We start from the raw sequence: 15,543 nt of genomic DNA, 5'->3' as shown, positions 1-15,543 counted from the left end.
TTTAAGTTAAAATGGCTCTGAGAACTATGGGACATAACATTGGAGGTCATTAGTCCCCTAGAACTTAGAACTACTTAAACCTAACTAACCTAAGGATATCACACACATCCATACCCGAGGCAGAATTCGAACCTGCGACCATAGCAGTCGTGCGGTTCCTGACTGATGCGCCCAAAACTGCTTGGCCACCGCGGCCGGCGCAAATTTAAATGAAGAGAACATGAAAATGACAGTTCATATGGCTAATCAAGAAAATTCTGATGCGCAAATAAGTATCTATTTCCTGTGACAGTTACTTGACGAAGAGGGGACATAAAGCAATGCGTGGAGTTTCAAAAGTCATTAGTGCTGACCAGGAAAATTATTACACTTGCTGGTAATGTCCAAATATTGTTCAGCATGTTCATTACACAAGAAATTTAACAATGCAGCAAATAACAGAATTGCAAAAAGCATGCAAAGCTGTTTGTAGCAGGAATTATTTAGGCTCCAGTGGTGAGACAAAGCCGCAGGCATGAAACTCATTTTACATAGGTCTCTGCAAAAAGTTTGGAGCATAATACATAAAGTATTTAGGAGATGGAGTCTCTAGTGCTTTCAAGACTGTAGCTGAAAGTAGGCCTTATGGAAAAGACTACAGTACCAAAAAACCGGAATGCTTAGGCCATATTCAGAAGAGGATGGAGGGGCGATTCAGAAGACTTGTTGCACACAATAAAGGTAAACTGCAGGAGGATAGAACCCGCTGGGAGAAAGGCTAACAAAGAAGGGAATCGACAGCGAGCATATTGCAATGAGATGACAAAATCCATGGGAAACTACCAATATGCACGTATACAAATTATGCTTGTATTACATACACAAATTATAAAAGGACAGTACTTTGATGGATCTGTCATTTGTACTCAATGACTCTTGCGAAAAGGCTTCTGATGGAATTATGCCCACACGACGGGAATTAACAGACTATGAATGCGGAATGGTAGTTGGAGCCAGACACAAGGGATATTCCATTTAGAAAATTCAATATTCCGCAATCCACAATCTCGAGCATGTGCTGAGAATACCACATTTCAGACATTATCTCTCACCACGCACAATGCTGTGTTAGACAGCCTTCACTTAACAAGCAAGAGCAGCAGCATTTGCATAGAGTTGTAAGTGCCAACATAAAGGTAACAATGTTTGAAAAAACTGCAGAAATCACTGTGGGACATACAACAAACGTATTTGTTAGGACAATGCAGTGAAACTTGGCGTTAATGGGCTATGGCAGCAGACAACCTATGGGAGTGGCTTTGCTAACATCACGACTTCCCCAGCAGTGCCTTGCCTGGGCTCATGACCATATCAGTTGGTCCCCCAACAACTGGAAGACAGTGGCCTGGTCAGATGAGTCCCGATTTAAATTGGTAAGAGCTGATGGTAGGGTTCAAGTGTGGCACAGACTCAAGTTGTCATCAAGACACCACGCAATCTGGTGGCAGCTTGCTGGCTCCATAAAGGTGTGGGCTTTATTTACTTGGAATGGATTACGTCCTCTGGCCCAGATTTCCCGGTTAAAAACACACTTTCTCCTGGGTGAAAACAAACTTTTTCCCTGTTAACTGACAGTATATTTTCTCTCAGAAATGTATAGCTTATCAGTCCTTTGAATGTTTTATACACAGGCGTAGAATTTCCCGGCGCTTCAGAAAACTAAACACAGGGGAAAAAAAAACATGTTTTGAGAAGATCTTTGATGTGCAACAACATATACCGTGCATATTTTCGTATTACTAAAGTGTACATCCAAATTCCATCAAACAGCGCATGTTACTTTCCAAAGCATTGAAATTGAGATTGTGATGCGCTTTTGTAAGCTAGTTATAGCTCATGTCATGTGATTTCGCCAGTTGTTGACAGCGGGTATTCAGAGCTTAGGACACTCGGTGTAGTCAGCCAATGGCAACATTACTGTTAAGTAGCACGAACACACGAACAGAAAAAGTTAATGGTTTAAATTAATATACATAGTATTGCTTCACGAACAGCAAAGCTTTCACATATAATATTGATCTAGAAGATTAATACGCTGCAAGAGAAGCTAAGCTTTCACATATGTTTTCTTTTATACGTGTATTACAATTTAAGAGGTATCACATAAATGTGCAGGTAAAATTTTTAATAACAATATATAAGTCTGATCTTCTGGGCTCAAAATTCATCTAAATGGCTTGTCACCGAAGAGTTGATTTTTAAATGAGAGTCAAATGCTCTGTGATTTAAGAAATTCATCATACATTCTCGCACATAGTTTAACTTGCGTAAAGGGAAATTTACTTTGATGGTAATGCTTTTCAAACCATCATTCGGAATATTTTCCAGTGACCTGTTAGAAATAGGTTCATTTCTGCAGTTGCCAGAGAGCGCCAGATGATAGGTATCACCACGCTTGCGCAGCTACAATGTCGTAGGGAGACCGTGTGTCCGCACGTGTAAAACATTAAAGAATCGTACATTATGTCATTAAAGAAACAAGGCATCAGAGGATACTCCAAGAGCATCGGAATTTTTTGACCCATACTAAAATGTGCACTTTTAAAGTGCACGTTCGTATGTCCAGATTCCCAATGAAGTAGGCCACAACCTGATATTAAGCTTTTCAATGTGGTTTTTGGGATGTAAATTTTCATGGAGTACCAGTACTGTGTTAATCTCATTTTTGGTTCTTCATTATGGCATAATGCCATACATGCTAGAAGTTGAAAACATGCACTTGAAATGCAGTGAATAATGTGTGGAATTAAACACTTCGTTTAGAATATATTATCTGCCTCAGTGGAAAAGATTAATGAAAGAAAATTTCTTTAGCAAACCGACAAAAATAACTTAATTGTTCTGCAAGGCAATTAATGCTTGACTGTCAATGGTGGAAATAAAATAAAATCTGCTACTAACAACACATTTTAGCCTTCCATAATTATATGAATGTATTTTAATTGACTTGATAGTTTTTGATAGTTCCCAGCCACAGAAATCTGTTTTGTATTCATTTGATGAGAGAGCAGTAAACGAAGAGGAAACAGCAAAGTCACTAAATTTAAACACGGGTCACTTCCCCACTATAACTCAGACTGCTCTGCACATCAGCCCCGGATCCAAGATATTTCAGAACCGCGGCAATATCCCGCTACTCCCTCGAGCGTTTGAGATAGGACGTCTAAAATTAAAAAAAAAAAAAAAAAATCAAATTTTCAAAAATATGTTCATTTGGTAGCACACATCTTTCTGAAGAATCTGATGCATAAAACGTGTGTTCGAGGAAATGTAGGACATGTTAATTGGTCGTAAGTGTGTCAAAGTGCAGTGCCACACCTCTTCACACAGCATTCTCCTATTGCATGTCACTGTATTTCGTTCTGTGGAATTGAAATGTGTATATTTTGTAATGGATGCCATCAAACCATATTCCGGACAGTGGAAATTAAAACGTCCTGTGGCATCTCTCCTGCTTACGGTCGGCTGGTTTGACATCCTGCCGACTCTTCAGAAAATTTGCATTCTTTATTCCATATCAGTTAACAACTTGCTGCTTTGTGTGACATAAAATTAAATATAGGATACATAAACCCAGTAACACATTTCTTCAATCCTTAGCTCCTAGAATTTTTTTGTCTCTAATCTTGCTACAGCTTTACATGGTGAGATTTCCTTTCTGCGAAAAAATCTATTACCTCATCAAAGTTTGTCAAACATTTTGATACATGAAAAATCGAAATGTCATTGTCTAATACTGAAAAATCTGTTGATACAAATAGGACCCAAGACTGGTGTGATTTCCCAATCTGATTACGTCTATTTTGTCACTGTCTGCTAGATAAATAAAATAGGCCTTTCCAATACTGCAACAGTAGTAACACACACCAAATAAGATAGACTTTTTTGGCACAAACAGTCTTCTTTGTAACGTCAGACTATAATTCACAAAGCACCAATATCAAATGCCTATTGGGCCTACTACAAGCAAAAAGCTTTACGTTAGGAAATAGTTTCACACTTCATTCATATGCTCCAGTTTCTCAAGCATGAGATCGAAAAGTAGTACGAAATTTTTATACAAACTTGGAATCATCGTATTGTTCCATAATTTGTGTGATGTTCCAGTTTCTTCTCCTTCCTCGTTCTAACAAATAGTCTTGTTATCACTAATTCTGTAACTATTCCTGCCAATGTCAAAGCTTATTCGCAGGTTAATTTCACTAACTCTGACAGAATCACCAGTTTACTTATCCCGCAATTATTCTCTGGTTAGGCATTGTTACATGTTCGTACAATGCATTTTCCACGCTTCTTCCAGAATAGAACTTAAAGCAGCTGCTAGCTGGGGACTGCACAACTGGCCCTTACTAGTATAGCGATTTGGCCAAATATTTTCTATCAAAATTTCATTTTCTTCGATACACCGAGAAGTTAATATGTAATCTTTCTTACCTGTTATTCATTTAATTCCACTCCTGTAGTCTGAATCTGTGGATTTCACTAGTAATTATAATAACACTCATCATTCACAAACCCAATCAATCACACAATCAGATAGCGGTTGGCATTCATCCGTTCGACCTTCCTCCGCTCAAGTCGTATAGCCCCTTTTGTCTGCAGGAAAGTTTGTTTCTACAAGCAACGAGGATTCCCCTGACAGACACATCATGTACACTATGCACACATTCCCAAATCAACTTATGATTAATTCAGAAATCAACTTAGAATGTGTTCAAAAATGTTCAAAAACTGACAGGGGATGTGTTTCTTAGTCATATGAATAATCAATAGACCAACGTGCGCTGGATGCTAGACGCTTTGTGAAATGAGGTTTTCTCCCTCAAGAATATGAATTTGCCACCACAAAGATATAGCACAAGAAAGAAAATAATAAAAGTCTGTCGTTGCAAACATGTTTTACTGTCAACTGCAACAGTACATTACAAACTATGTGCATTCCATGGTATCAGGAATCTCCCCAAAAATTCTCAGTAACATTACGTGACACAAGGATTATGCTTTCGAACACGTGAAGACATTGCCATAGCAGTGACACACGAGATATAATGGTTCGGCCATGGTGAGGCCACGAGTACTCAGTGTCTTCCACAGCATTGGCAGCGTGTGATGGATTCATTGGGAGACTGTTTTGATGGACTCTTGGGTGTCACAGGTCCGTGTTCCTGCCCTGTACTATTGTGTGCTGTTGTAACTGGCAGTAAAACATGTTTAGAACAACAAAATTTGCTATGTCTATTTTCTCATGCCATATCTGTATGGCAGTGTATGTGTGTTCATCTATCTCCCTATACGTAATGTTTACATTTGAACTAACCTTCCATTCCCGTATTTCAGATTTTTTAAAAATTCATTACCACTTTCAAGACAAAAAGCAGTTGTCATGACTTTTGCAATAACACTCATGTTTACACTGACCTGTGTTACTTTATGAACATTATATTCCTCCAAATAGCAACTATAGACACCATCATATTCTGAGAGTGGAGAATCATGAATACACAACAAAAGTGAGATGACACACAGTTGTTCAAATTTAAAACAGTCCCAAGTGACAGAAATTTTATGTGCATATCCAAAACTTGCACACTATTTTTACAGCAACAATATAGCAATCACTCTGTACCTGTGAGTATGAGCTGGCAGCAGCTGGGTATGGGTTTGCAGCTGCAGCAGCCGCTGCGGCTGCTGCTGCTGCAGCAGCTGCAGCAGACTGACTGCTGTAACTGGTGCTGCTGCCTGCACTATTACTGCTGGAGGTGTAGCTCAGCTGGGGTGGTTGCTGATGCTGAGATGAATATGTAGTCGTCGATGATGTAACCTTAAACACAAACAAACTCTGCATGAAAACTCGTCCCATTGATTAATAAAAACACTTAACAGAATTAGGCAGTGCAACAGTAAGAATTATTGTCAGCATCTTGTATGAAAAAAGTATATGTATGAATGAAGACTGCTGACAGGCAAAATATTCTTATTTACAAAAATGACTGCAGCTCAGATACAAAGGGTTTGAAAGTCACTGGAAACTCTGCACCAATACAACATTGTTTATAGCCTTATAAGCAATTAATAATCAAGGGGCCACTGCCCATCTTTGGCCCAGCTAAATAAATGAAGTATTAACCTATTGCTCAATTGTTTTGAATGCACATTCGCCTACCCAGAGAGTAAGTATTTTAGGGTGCACTGCACGTAACATCTGTTTCTCGACTTTCATCCACGATTTACCACAATTTCACCAAATCTGTACACTGCTGAATACAGAATATGTAACAAGAGTAATAATTAAGCAGAGCTAAATGAGAGTGGATGATGATGATGACGACGAACCCAGCATGGTCTTCAGTCCGAAGACTGGTTTGATGCAATTTTCCATAATACTACACACTTTGCAAACTTCTTCACCTCTCTAGAAATACTGTAATCTACATACAATTAACTGTACAATTTAAAACCGCTGCACATCCCTCCATTACCGAATTTATTATTCATTGGTGCTGTACAATGTGTCCTACCTACAGACCACTTTCATTCAAAGAGGATGTGCTCTTCTCTCTACAGTTCAACTATGTAGCCTGCCATAAGCTGTCTCATCAACCCATCAAATTGTCAGCATTATGCTGTTGCACTGTATTTCAAAAACTTCTACTTGCTCCTTGTCTGTACTCCTTATCACCCATGCTTCACTTCAGTATAAGGCTACACTCCTGACAAACATCTGAAAAGAATTTTTAACACTGGAATTTATATTCAGCATTAAAATACTTCTCTTTTTCAGAAATTAGTTTCTTGCTATTGGCAGTCTGCATTTTTTTTCCCCCCAGCCATCAGTTATTTTGTTGCCCAGATAGCAAAACTAATCTCTGTTTGGTCTCTCATTTTCTAACCCAAGTCCATCAACATTGCCTGACTTAATTAAACTATATTCCACTACTATTGTTTTACTTCTATTGATGTGTATTTTATAACCATTTTTTCAACATAGTATTCATTCCATTCAACTGATCATCTAGATTTTTGGAACCTCGAGGGGGGGGGGGGGGGGGGGGTGAGAAGGAGAAAGAAGTGACACTGCTGAGGGTAACAGGGTGGAACCTGCAAGCAAAACCTTAAAATGGTTAAATAAGTTGATAGTATGCAAAGTGAAGGAGAGGTATGATGCTGATTGGAAGGATGCTGAAGTATCTACTTACCAGAAGAACAAGCAAAGTGTGCACAATTAATATTCCATTGACAGTATTTTTAATATCTATATAACTAGGAAGCAAATTCTGTAATATCACAAACATCACAAGGAATTTTAATAGGTCACTAGGCCAATAACTTAGACGGAAAACATAAATGAGAACATAAGTGGTTAAAAATGGGCAGTCCATCAGGAAATGGTGAATTGTCAGAGGTTGAGGGCAATCGCATAGTAGTTGGGGGAGCACCACTTAACAAATGGTGATGGCTAAAAGACAGTGCCCAATACACAACCTAGCTAAAATGATCACCTCGCGGCGAGAGGGCTGAGAGGTAGTCATCCACGCCGCTGGGAGAGGCTTAATTCCCCAGAGCTTGTTTTGTGGTAAGATTCTATGGGACCGAACTGCTGAGGTCATTGACCCCTAGGATTACAAACTAATTAATCTAACTTATGCTAAGGACAACACACTCCATGCCTGAGGGAAGACTCAAACCTTCAACGGGGGAGGGGGAGGAGGTAGCTGCGCAAACCGTGACATGAACACTGACACCACCTGCTGACAGATGGCAACACCACATAATCATCATAGAACTCCATCAAAAATGAGCAAGTGAAAGCTTTCCTGGACCCGTTGCACTAAGGGATGGATGGTATACAGCACACAGAGGCTCTGAAGTGCACCGAGAGAAAGTCGGAGCACATGACGCAATTGAAAATCTGGTGTCTCTGGATGTACTCCGTGGCCTGATACAGTACAAGAGGTCAGCTGTAAATATAGAGCTGTTTTCCAGAAGTCAATACCAAAAACTGTCAGTGTCAATGACGAAGGCACACCTGACACTACAGTCAGTCGAAGAACCATCAGTGTACACAAACATACTATTGTGAAGTTCCTTGCGAGGGTCGTGAATCTTACGTTGATAGAGTGAGGCTGGAGTAGGGTCCTTAGGAAGCGAAAGAAGGCCCAGGTGAAAACGGACCGCCGCACAAAGCTAAGGTGGTGAAGGTTTCACACCCATTGGGAGTGTTGCAGGTAGTGTTAAGTTAAGCTGCCAGAGCAAGAACAGAAAGTGAACTCCAGGAGGTAACATAGAAGAGGGATGTGCCCCATACTGGCGTTCGAAGGAGTAATCAAAGGAGGTGGTATAGGATGGATAGCCAAACATGGCAGAGAAACAGAATGCATATCTGCTGAGGAGAAAGTCATGGCAGTGCAACAGCAGCATTTCAGCAGCTTCTGCATACAGATTCACTACTGGGTTAGGGTAAAAGGCACCAGTGGCCGAACGTATGCCCCGATGGTTGATAGTATTGAGGCAGCGTACGAGGGATGGATGTGCAGATGCGTAAACAAACACCCATAGCCTAGTTTCGAATTGACAAGGGACGGGTACAAACAGAGAAGGGTGATCTGATTTCCTCCCCATGAAGTACTGCTGAGGACACGTATGACACTGAGGGACTACATACACTGGGCACGCAGGTAATGCACATGGGAGGACCACAGAAGTTTCCTATCATGCTTGAGGCACAGGAACTTCGTAGTGAACTGGGCTGGAAGAGCAACAGGCCCTAGATGTAAAGATGATGGAAGAAACCAACTGCACTGCCAGAAATTCATACAAACTGTTTTGTCAGTGGAAAAGCAAAAGCCATTGTCGACACTCCACAAGTAAAAGACAATTGAGACATCACTGAAGATGCCACCCAAGGAGATGAGTCTGCGGAGAACTGCAACAGATCACAAAATCGTCAACAAAAAGGGAGCCAGAAATGCACAGTGGGAGACAGGCCATAATTGGGTTAGTGGCAATAGCAAAGAGGGCCACGCTCAGCACGAAACCCTGAGGCACACCATTTTCCTGGATAAAAGTGTCCAACAAGGCAGAACCCAAACATACATTGAAAACTCTGTCTTTTACAAATCCTTGAAGGAAATGGGGCATGCAGCCATGGAATCCACACGTCATGAGCACGGGGAATACCAGTCCTCCAGCACGGGTCATAGGCTTTCTCCAAATTGAAAAACACAGCCAGTCTAGTATTTCCACAGAAAAATGGTCAACTGCAGAACGGTGCACCCTAAATCCACTCTGTGCAGTGGTTAGTGAATTGTGATACTCTAGCAACCATCCCAGCCGGACATGAATCATATGTTTCATCACGTTGCAAACATAGCTCATAAGACAAATGGAGCGATAACTAGAAGGAATTTGTTTGTCCTTACCGGGCTTAGGCCAATGGCTTCACGCCAGCATCTGGGAAAACTGCCCTCTGCACAGATGCAATTGTACGTATAAAGGAGGAAGTGCTTGCCAGCAAGAGAAAGGTTCTGCAGCATCTGAATGAACATCTTCCGGCCCTCGGGCGGAAGATCAGAACGAAGTGAGAGCATGATTTATTAAAGGTGACACTGTAGCACTCCCGATTAAAGGCACACTGTAGCAATCCCAATTCTGAGAAGAGAAGGGTATCATCACCTGAGCCTCTTCCACTTGTTTCCTATGGAGGAAGGCAGGGTGATAGTGGCTGGAGCTCGAAAGCTTTGCAAAAAAGAGACCCAAGGTGTTGGAGATAGCAATAGGGTCCACTATGACATTATCTGCTACGGTCAGGCTGGAAACTGAGGAATGGACCTTGGTCCCAGAGAGCTGTAGGAGGTTGGCCCACATGATGGAAAAGGGAGGGGGAACTGTTAAAAGAACTAGTAAAGGAAATCCAGCTGGCCTTTCTTCTATCCCGAAGAAAGTGACAACACTGTTTATAATGAATACCGTTTGCCATCTTAGGATGAATGTTAAAAATATAGAGCACATATCCACATGTGAATTGCGCGATGGCACACCTCAGTCCCCGAAGGGACCACGACACGGCACAGTAAAGAGGAAATGCAAAGAATTGAACATTCTACAGCGGCAAGGATAAACGTTTGTAAGATATTCTACATGGTCATCACAACTGGGGAAAAGTTCGTCACAGGTCGCCAGGGAGGAGCAAAGCCCCCAGCCAGCCTTAGAAAGCTGCTATTTGGATGTGTGTGTAGATTGGGTAGGAGTCAGCAAACGGATAGCACACAGGAAATGGTCGCTCAAGTACACATCAGAGATAATGGACCACCTGAGACGATGGGCAAGCTGGGTAGTGCAGAAGGAGAGGTCTAAACCTGAATATGTGCCCATAGAGCGAAAGGAACATGGGTGCTCCTGTGTTAAGGCAGATGAGATTAAACTGAATGAGGTCAGCCAAGAGGGTACCTCTGCGACAGGTGCTGGGAGAGACCCAAAGGGGACGATTTGCATTAAAGTCACTGAGCAGCAGAAAGGGGTGGGGGAGTTGCCCAATAATCTGCCCTGGTGACACCGAATGATGGAGGGATGTAAACGATACAAAGCAGAAAGGTCAAGTGAGGAAGGAAAATGTGGACTGCAACAGCTGAAGCCAGGTAGTCAGGGAGAAAGGGTTGACTATGAATGTCATCCCAGATGAGGAGCATAAAACCTCCATGAGATGGAAAGCTGGCCTCGGCAGGTAGGTCAAAGTGGACCGGGAAGAAATGTGAGAGCTCAAAGCACTCATGAGGATGCAATTTTGTTTCCTGGAGCAGAGAACAAGAGGATGCTGCAATTCCAAGAGCATCCAGTGCTCTTTGTTGTATCGAAGGCCATGAACACCCCATTGGAGTAGAGTCATGACAAGAAAAAGGAAGGATAGAAAAAATGAAGCTGTTTCACCTCGGTGAATGCCGAGTGTCAGCCTTCGAAGAGTCACTGCTGTAGGGTGCACAGGCTGGAGGATCCTGCTCCGTGAGATCTATAGAGGCACTGGCATTCACCTTCTGTCGGTCTGTGGAACCCAGGGCAGAAGAATGGGTGGCAGTGCGCACTGGTGAACAGAAGTCGGCCGGGTGAGAGTATCACATGGTGACACCGTCAAAGAGGATCTCTGAGTCAGTGAACGAAAGACCTTTTGCCTGTGTTTGATTTCTTGGAGCCTTTCTGGCTGGCAGAGGAAGACTCAGATGTTTGTTGGCGGGAAGGACGTAATAAATCTTCGTGGAAGTATTCTTCTCTCTTTTCCGGCCTGCTTATTGTGTAGAAGGTGACTTTGCCTCGTGGGGCAAAAGTCTGGTGACTTGTTGCACAGATGGAGTGGGAGACAGGAATGCTACCATGACACTGGCAATTTTACAACCACAGTGCTGAATTTGAGGTCGCTGTCTGCATGGCCATGTCCTTCATGAGCAAGATGTAGCAGGAACACTAATGTAAGTGCCGGATGGTAGAATGCAGTTTCCTACTAGCCAACAACTAGATACAGTGGGGAGAAGGGGGGCAGACAATTGCCCTCGTGAGCATCCCTACCACAAGTTACACATTTGGCCAGCTGTCGACAGGGCATTTGAGTTTGGTTGTAATGATGTCACTGCTAGGAGTGCATCAGATTCGTAATGTACGGTGGGACTATGATAACTTCATAGCCTGCTTTGATCTTTGATGGAAGCACCACAATCAAAAGAAAGAAAAACAGGGCTTCTGGGCACTAACAATGCATCAACCTTTTTCATCACCCGATGGACTGCAAAAAATGTGTGTGAAATCTTATGGGACTTAACTGCTAAGGTCATCAGTCCCTAAGCTTACACACTACTTAACCTAAATTATCCTAAGGATAAACACACACACCCATGCCCGAGGGAGGACTCGAACCTCCACCGGGACCAGCCGCACAGTCCATGACTGCAGCGCCTTAGACCGCTCGGCTAATCCCACGCGGCGATGGACTGCAACAACATACTGATCAGAGATGTATGTTTGGTTTCTGCAGCAGTCAGACCTTTGAGCAGTGTAGTGTAAATAACACCAGGGGAAGAATTCAGCATTCGACGGGCCTCAACACCAACATGATAGCCATGGAGGAGAGAAATTGCAAGCAACTACTCAGGCAATCACCCCTCCCTGGACCTGGCTTGTACCAGGGGCTACGTGCGAAACCTCCCTTTGCCCCAAGGCTTGGAATTACGTGTTATTCAGTCACCTCTTACACATCAGATGCATGGGTTGGCTTTCAGGAGTGCACAGGGAGGAAGAAGAAAAGTAGGAACCTCAAACGCTGAAGTGTAGGAAGGATAGAAGAAAGGGAACGAACAAAGGAAGAAGGAACGAAAAACAATGGAGAGACTGTTCTGATATTGGCTACTGAAAATGAAGAACACATTTCCAAAAACATCCCAGACATGTTCCTCAAGGAAAGGGAAAAAGAATAGCTAGAGGACAGACATGCAACAAACAAGGGAAAAGACGCTGCAAAGGTGGGGACTCATGGTAGCCAAGCACAAACCCGCCATTAGGTCTCCAGTCACCCACCATCTCTGAATGTCTCACCACCCAGCCACAGAGGAGCATTCCCCCTCTTAACTCAGTATCATCCACGACTGTAGCAACCAAATCACATTCTTTGTCAAGGATTTGACTACCTTTCCTTGTGCCCTGAAATGAGAAAGGTCCTGCCCCCTATCCTTCCCACCTCTCCTACAGGATATTCCGCCGTCCACCGAACCTACACAATATCCCATCGCTCATAGCCCTGTAACAGACATAGATGCAAGACCTGTCCCATATACCCTTCCATCATCACCTACTCCAGTCCATTCACAAGATTCACCTATCCCATCGAAGGCAAGGCTACCTGTGAAACCCGTCACGTGATCTAAAAGCTAAGTTGCAACTAGTGTGCTGCAGCCTACATGGGCACGACAACTAACAAGCTCACTGTCCGCATGAATGGACACTGACAAACTGTGGCCACGAAACAGCACAGCACGCCACCTGACATGGCGTTCTTCATTTCAATGACTGCTTTACATCCTGTGCCATCGGGATCCTCCCCACCAACACCAGTTTTTCTGAACTGCGCAGGTGAGAACTCCCCTGCAATATTATATCACACGTTCCCGTATCCCTCCTGGCCTCAACCTTCGTCGGTCACTGTCCTTACCCATCTAGCCCCCTCCCCATTACCATTCCAACAATACACTGCCTTCTATTCCACAAACACACCCACAGTCTTTTTACTTCTCTTGTTTTCCAGTATCTCCCCACCCCCCTTCCCACCCTTCACCTAACCTCCCAACTGCACCTAGTTGCCCTACCATCTCTCCACTTCATCCCTGTACACTCCCACAAGCAGCACTTTACCATTCCCCATCCCTAACTTGCTATCCCTCCCCCACCCCCACCGCCCTCCTCCTCACCCCCATCACCCAGTTGCCCCTCCCATTATGTGCTATGTGCTGATGCTCTCAGTCTGGCCTCAGCAGCTAGACAATGTGGACAAGTGTGTGTGTGTGTGTGTGTGTGTGTGTGTGTGTGTGTGTGTGTGCGCGCGCGCGCGCATTGTCTATTTCCGAAGTAGACCCTACTAGCCAAAAACTCACTTCCTGACAGTCTTTCTGTTGTGCCTACCTGCTCAGCGTCTCCTCTATATGGTGAGAAGCAACTATCCTTTTCATAATATTGTTACCTTTTTTAAATAAATAGAGAGCCAGGTTATTCCAGCATTAGCTCTTAGAGGTATAGTTTGTTTACATAATGCTTCATATCGAAACAAGCAGGAGAATTAATTACCTTCCTTTAGTTCACTAAAAAGTATAATCAAGTCCTGGCTGAGCAGTAATCACATACGTTATGAACCAGATTTAAGAAAAATCTAACTTTGGTGCTCCATAATAAATGCCAAATCGCCTGTTTTTCATTGACAAAATTTTCCAAAAAAATGGATTTGTTCCCTCTAAATGGCCCATACCATCTATATGCAGCTCATCTTCAATATTACACAGAGTAACATCCATAGATGCACAAGGGTCATTGAAATATAAACTAGAACTTTGTTCGTTTGGCTAGCAAAGTGGCAAGAGCAACACGACGCAAAAAGGAATTATTTGTGGGCTACTGGAAATGCCTTGCACACAGCCAACATGCTCAATTCCACCATATCAGTATCGCTATGAGTGAACAGGAAATAACAAATTTCTTTTTTTGCCAACACAGGTGCAAAATCAAGAAGCATTTTGGAGAATCTACAAGAACAGCTTGGCGATGTTACGATGAGAAGAACCTAGGTGTTCAATTGGGCCAAGAAGTTCTGAAATAGTCATGATAAAGTTGAAAATCAACCCACAATCATCATCTGGCAACCACAGTAAATGAAGTCAATATGTGGAAGACCACTGCCATATCACTGTTGATGAGATTGCATCATAGGTGGTGGGTGTTTACTGTAGGAAGTGTCCATACCATTTTATCACACACACTTTCGTATGGAAAAATACCGACAAGATGGGTTAAATAACTTATCACCAACCCACAAAAGAGTGAGCAGAAAGGTATCTGTCAATGAGGTCTGAATTGTTTTGAAAAACAAGAGGCTTTCTGGACCATATTGTTCTCTGTGATTAAATGTGGGTCCATAATTGTAACCCATAGAACAAGAGGATGAGCATAGCATGTAGGAAAGTTGGAGAAGAGGCACCGATTAAGGCCAAGAATTAACTGTCAGCCAGGAAAGATTTGACAGCTGTTTTGGGTATTGGTGCTCGACTACATGCATGAAAGGAAGACAGTAAATACAGCCTACTACTACAAGCTTCTGTATGATGACAAGACCACTTATCGCAACAAATGACACAAGCAACTAATTCATATTGTCCTCCCTGTGCAAGGATATGCAAGGTAACATGAAGCAGCTCTAACTCATGAAAAGCTCACTAAATTGCACTTGCAGTTTCTTGGACAACTACCTCACTAACAAGATTAGTCTCCACACGACAATGGCCCTAGGAGTGAAAGTTCTGAAGACTACATCACAATCAAACAGTACATGTTCATTTGGCTACTGGGCAGCCAATTTGTTTCTTCCATGAAAGGATCTGACAAAATCCTGTTTAATGATGAAAATTTATCTGTTGAGTAACTATTTAGAAAAATATAGCACAGCATTTTTATTGGTATGAATCAACAATAAAGCTGGGTTACAATATTCTGGTTTATACATGAATGATCCTCATAATACGTTAAGCATCTTACTCTCCGATGTAGTGTTTTTGCTGTTGTAGCATGAAAAGACTGGAAACGTTCTGTGTCGTGTTAAAAAACTGATGATAACTGGAGGAGAGTTCTTTGAGGCTCAATAAAACTGAAAAATGTGGTAATGATATTCCACACAGATTCAAGTGTTGATATGTTGTTTTCATGGCAGACACACAGCCACTGCACTGGCAGTCACAGGTGGGGAAATGGGCAACATTACCGTGCATG

General features: G+C 42.6%; 1 protein-coding gene across 4 annotated transcripts in view; it reads right to left on the bottom strand.

Moving 5' to 3' along the window:
- The window catches only part of LOC126260948 (protein lingerer), a 120,594-nt gene that overhangs the window by 64,088 nt on the left and 40,963 nt on the right, over positions 1-15,543 (bottom strand). For all 4 annotated transcript variants that reach the window (XM_049958456.1, XM_049958457.1, XM_049958458.1 and 1 more), the window contains exon 12: positions 5,666-5,860. In XM_049958456.1, coding sequence (XP_049814413.1) covers positions 5,666-5,860 — 195 coding nt within the window. The remainder of the gene's footprint in view (positions 1-5,665; positions 5,861-15,543) is intronic.

Source organism: Schistocerca nitens, chromosome 5 (genome assembly GCF_023898315.1).
Source record: "Schistocerca nitens isolate TAMUIC-IGC-003100 chromosome 5, iqSchNite1.1, whole genome shotgun sequence".
NCBI classification, from domain to species: Eukaryota; Metazoa; Arthropoda; class Insecta; order Orthoptera; family Acrididae; genus Schistocerca; species Schistocerca nitens.
This window is presented reverse-complemented; position numbering and strand designations above follow the sequence as displayed.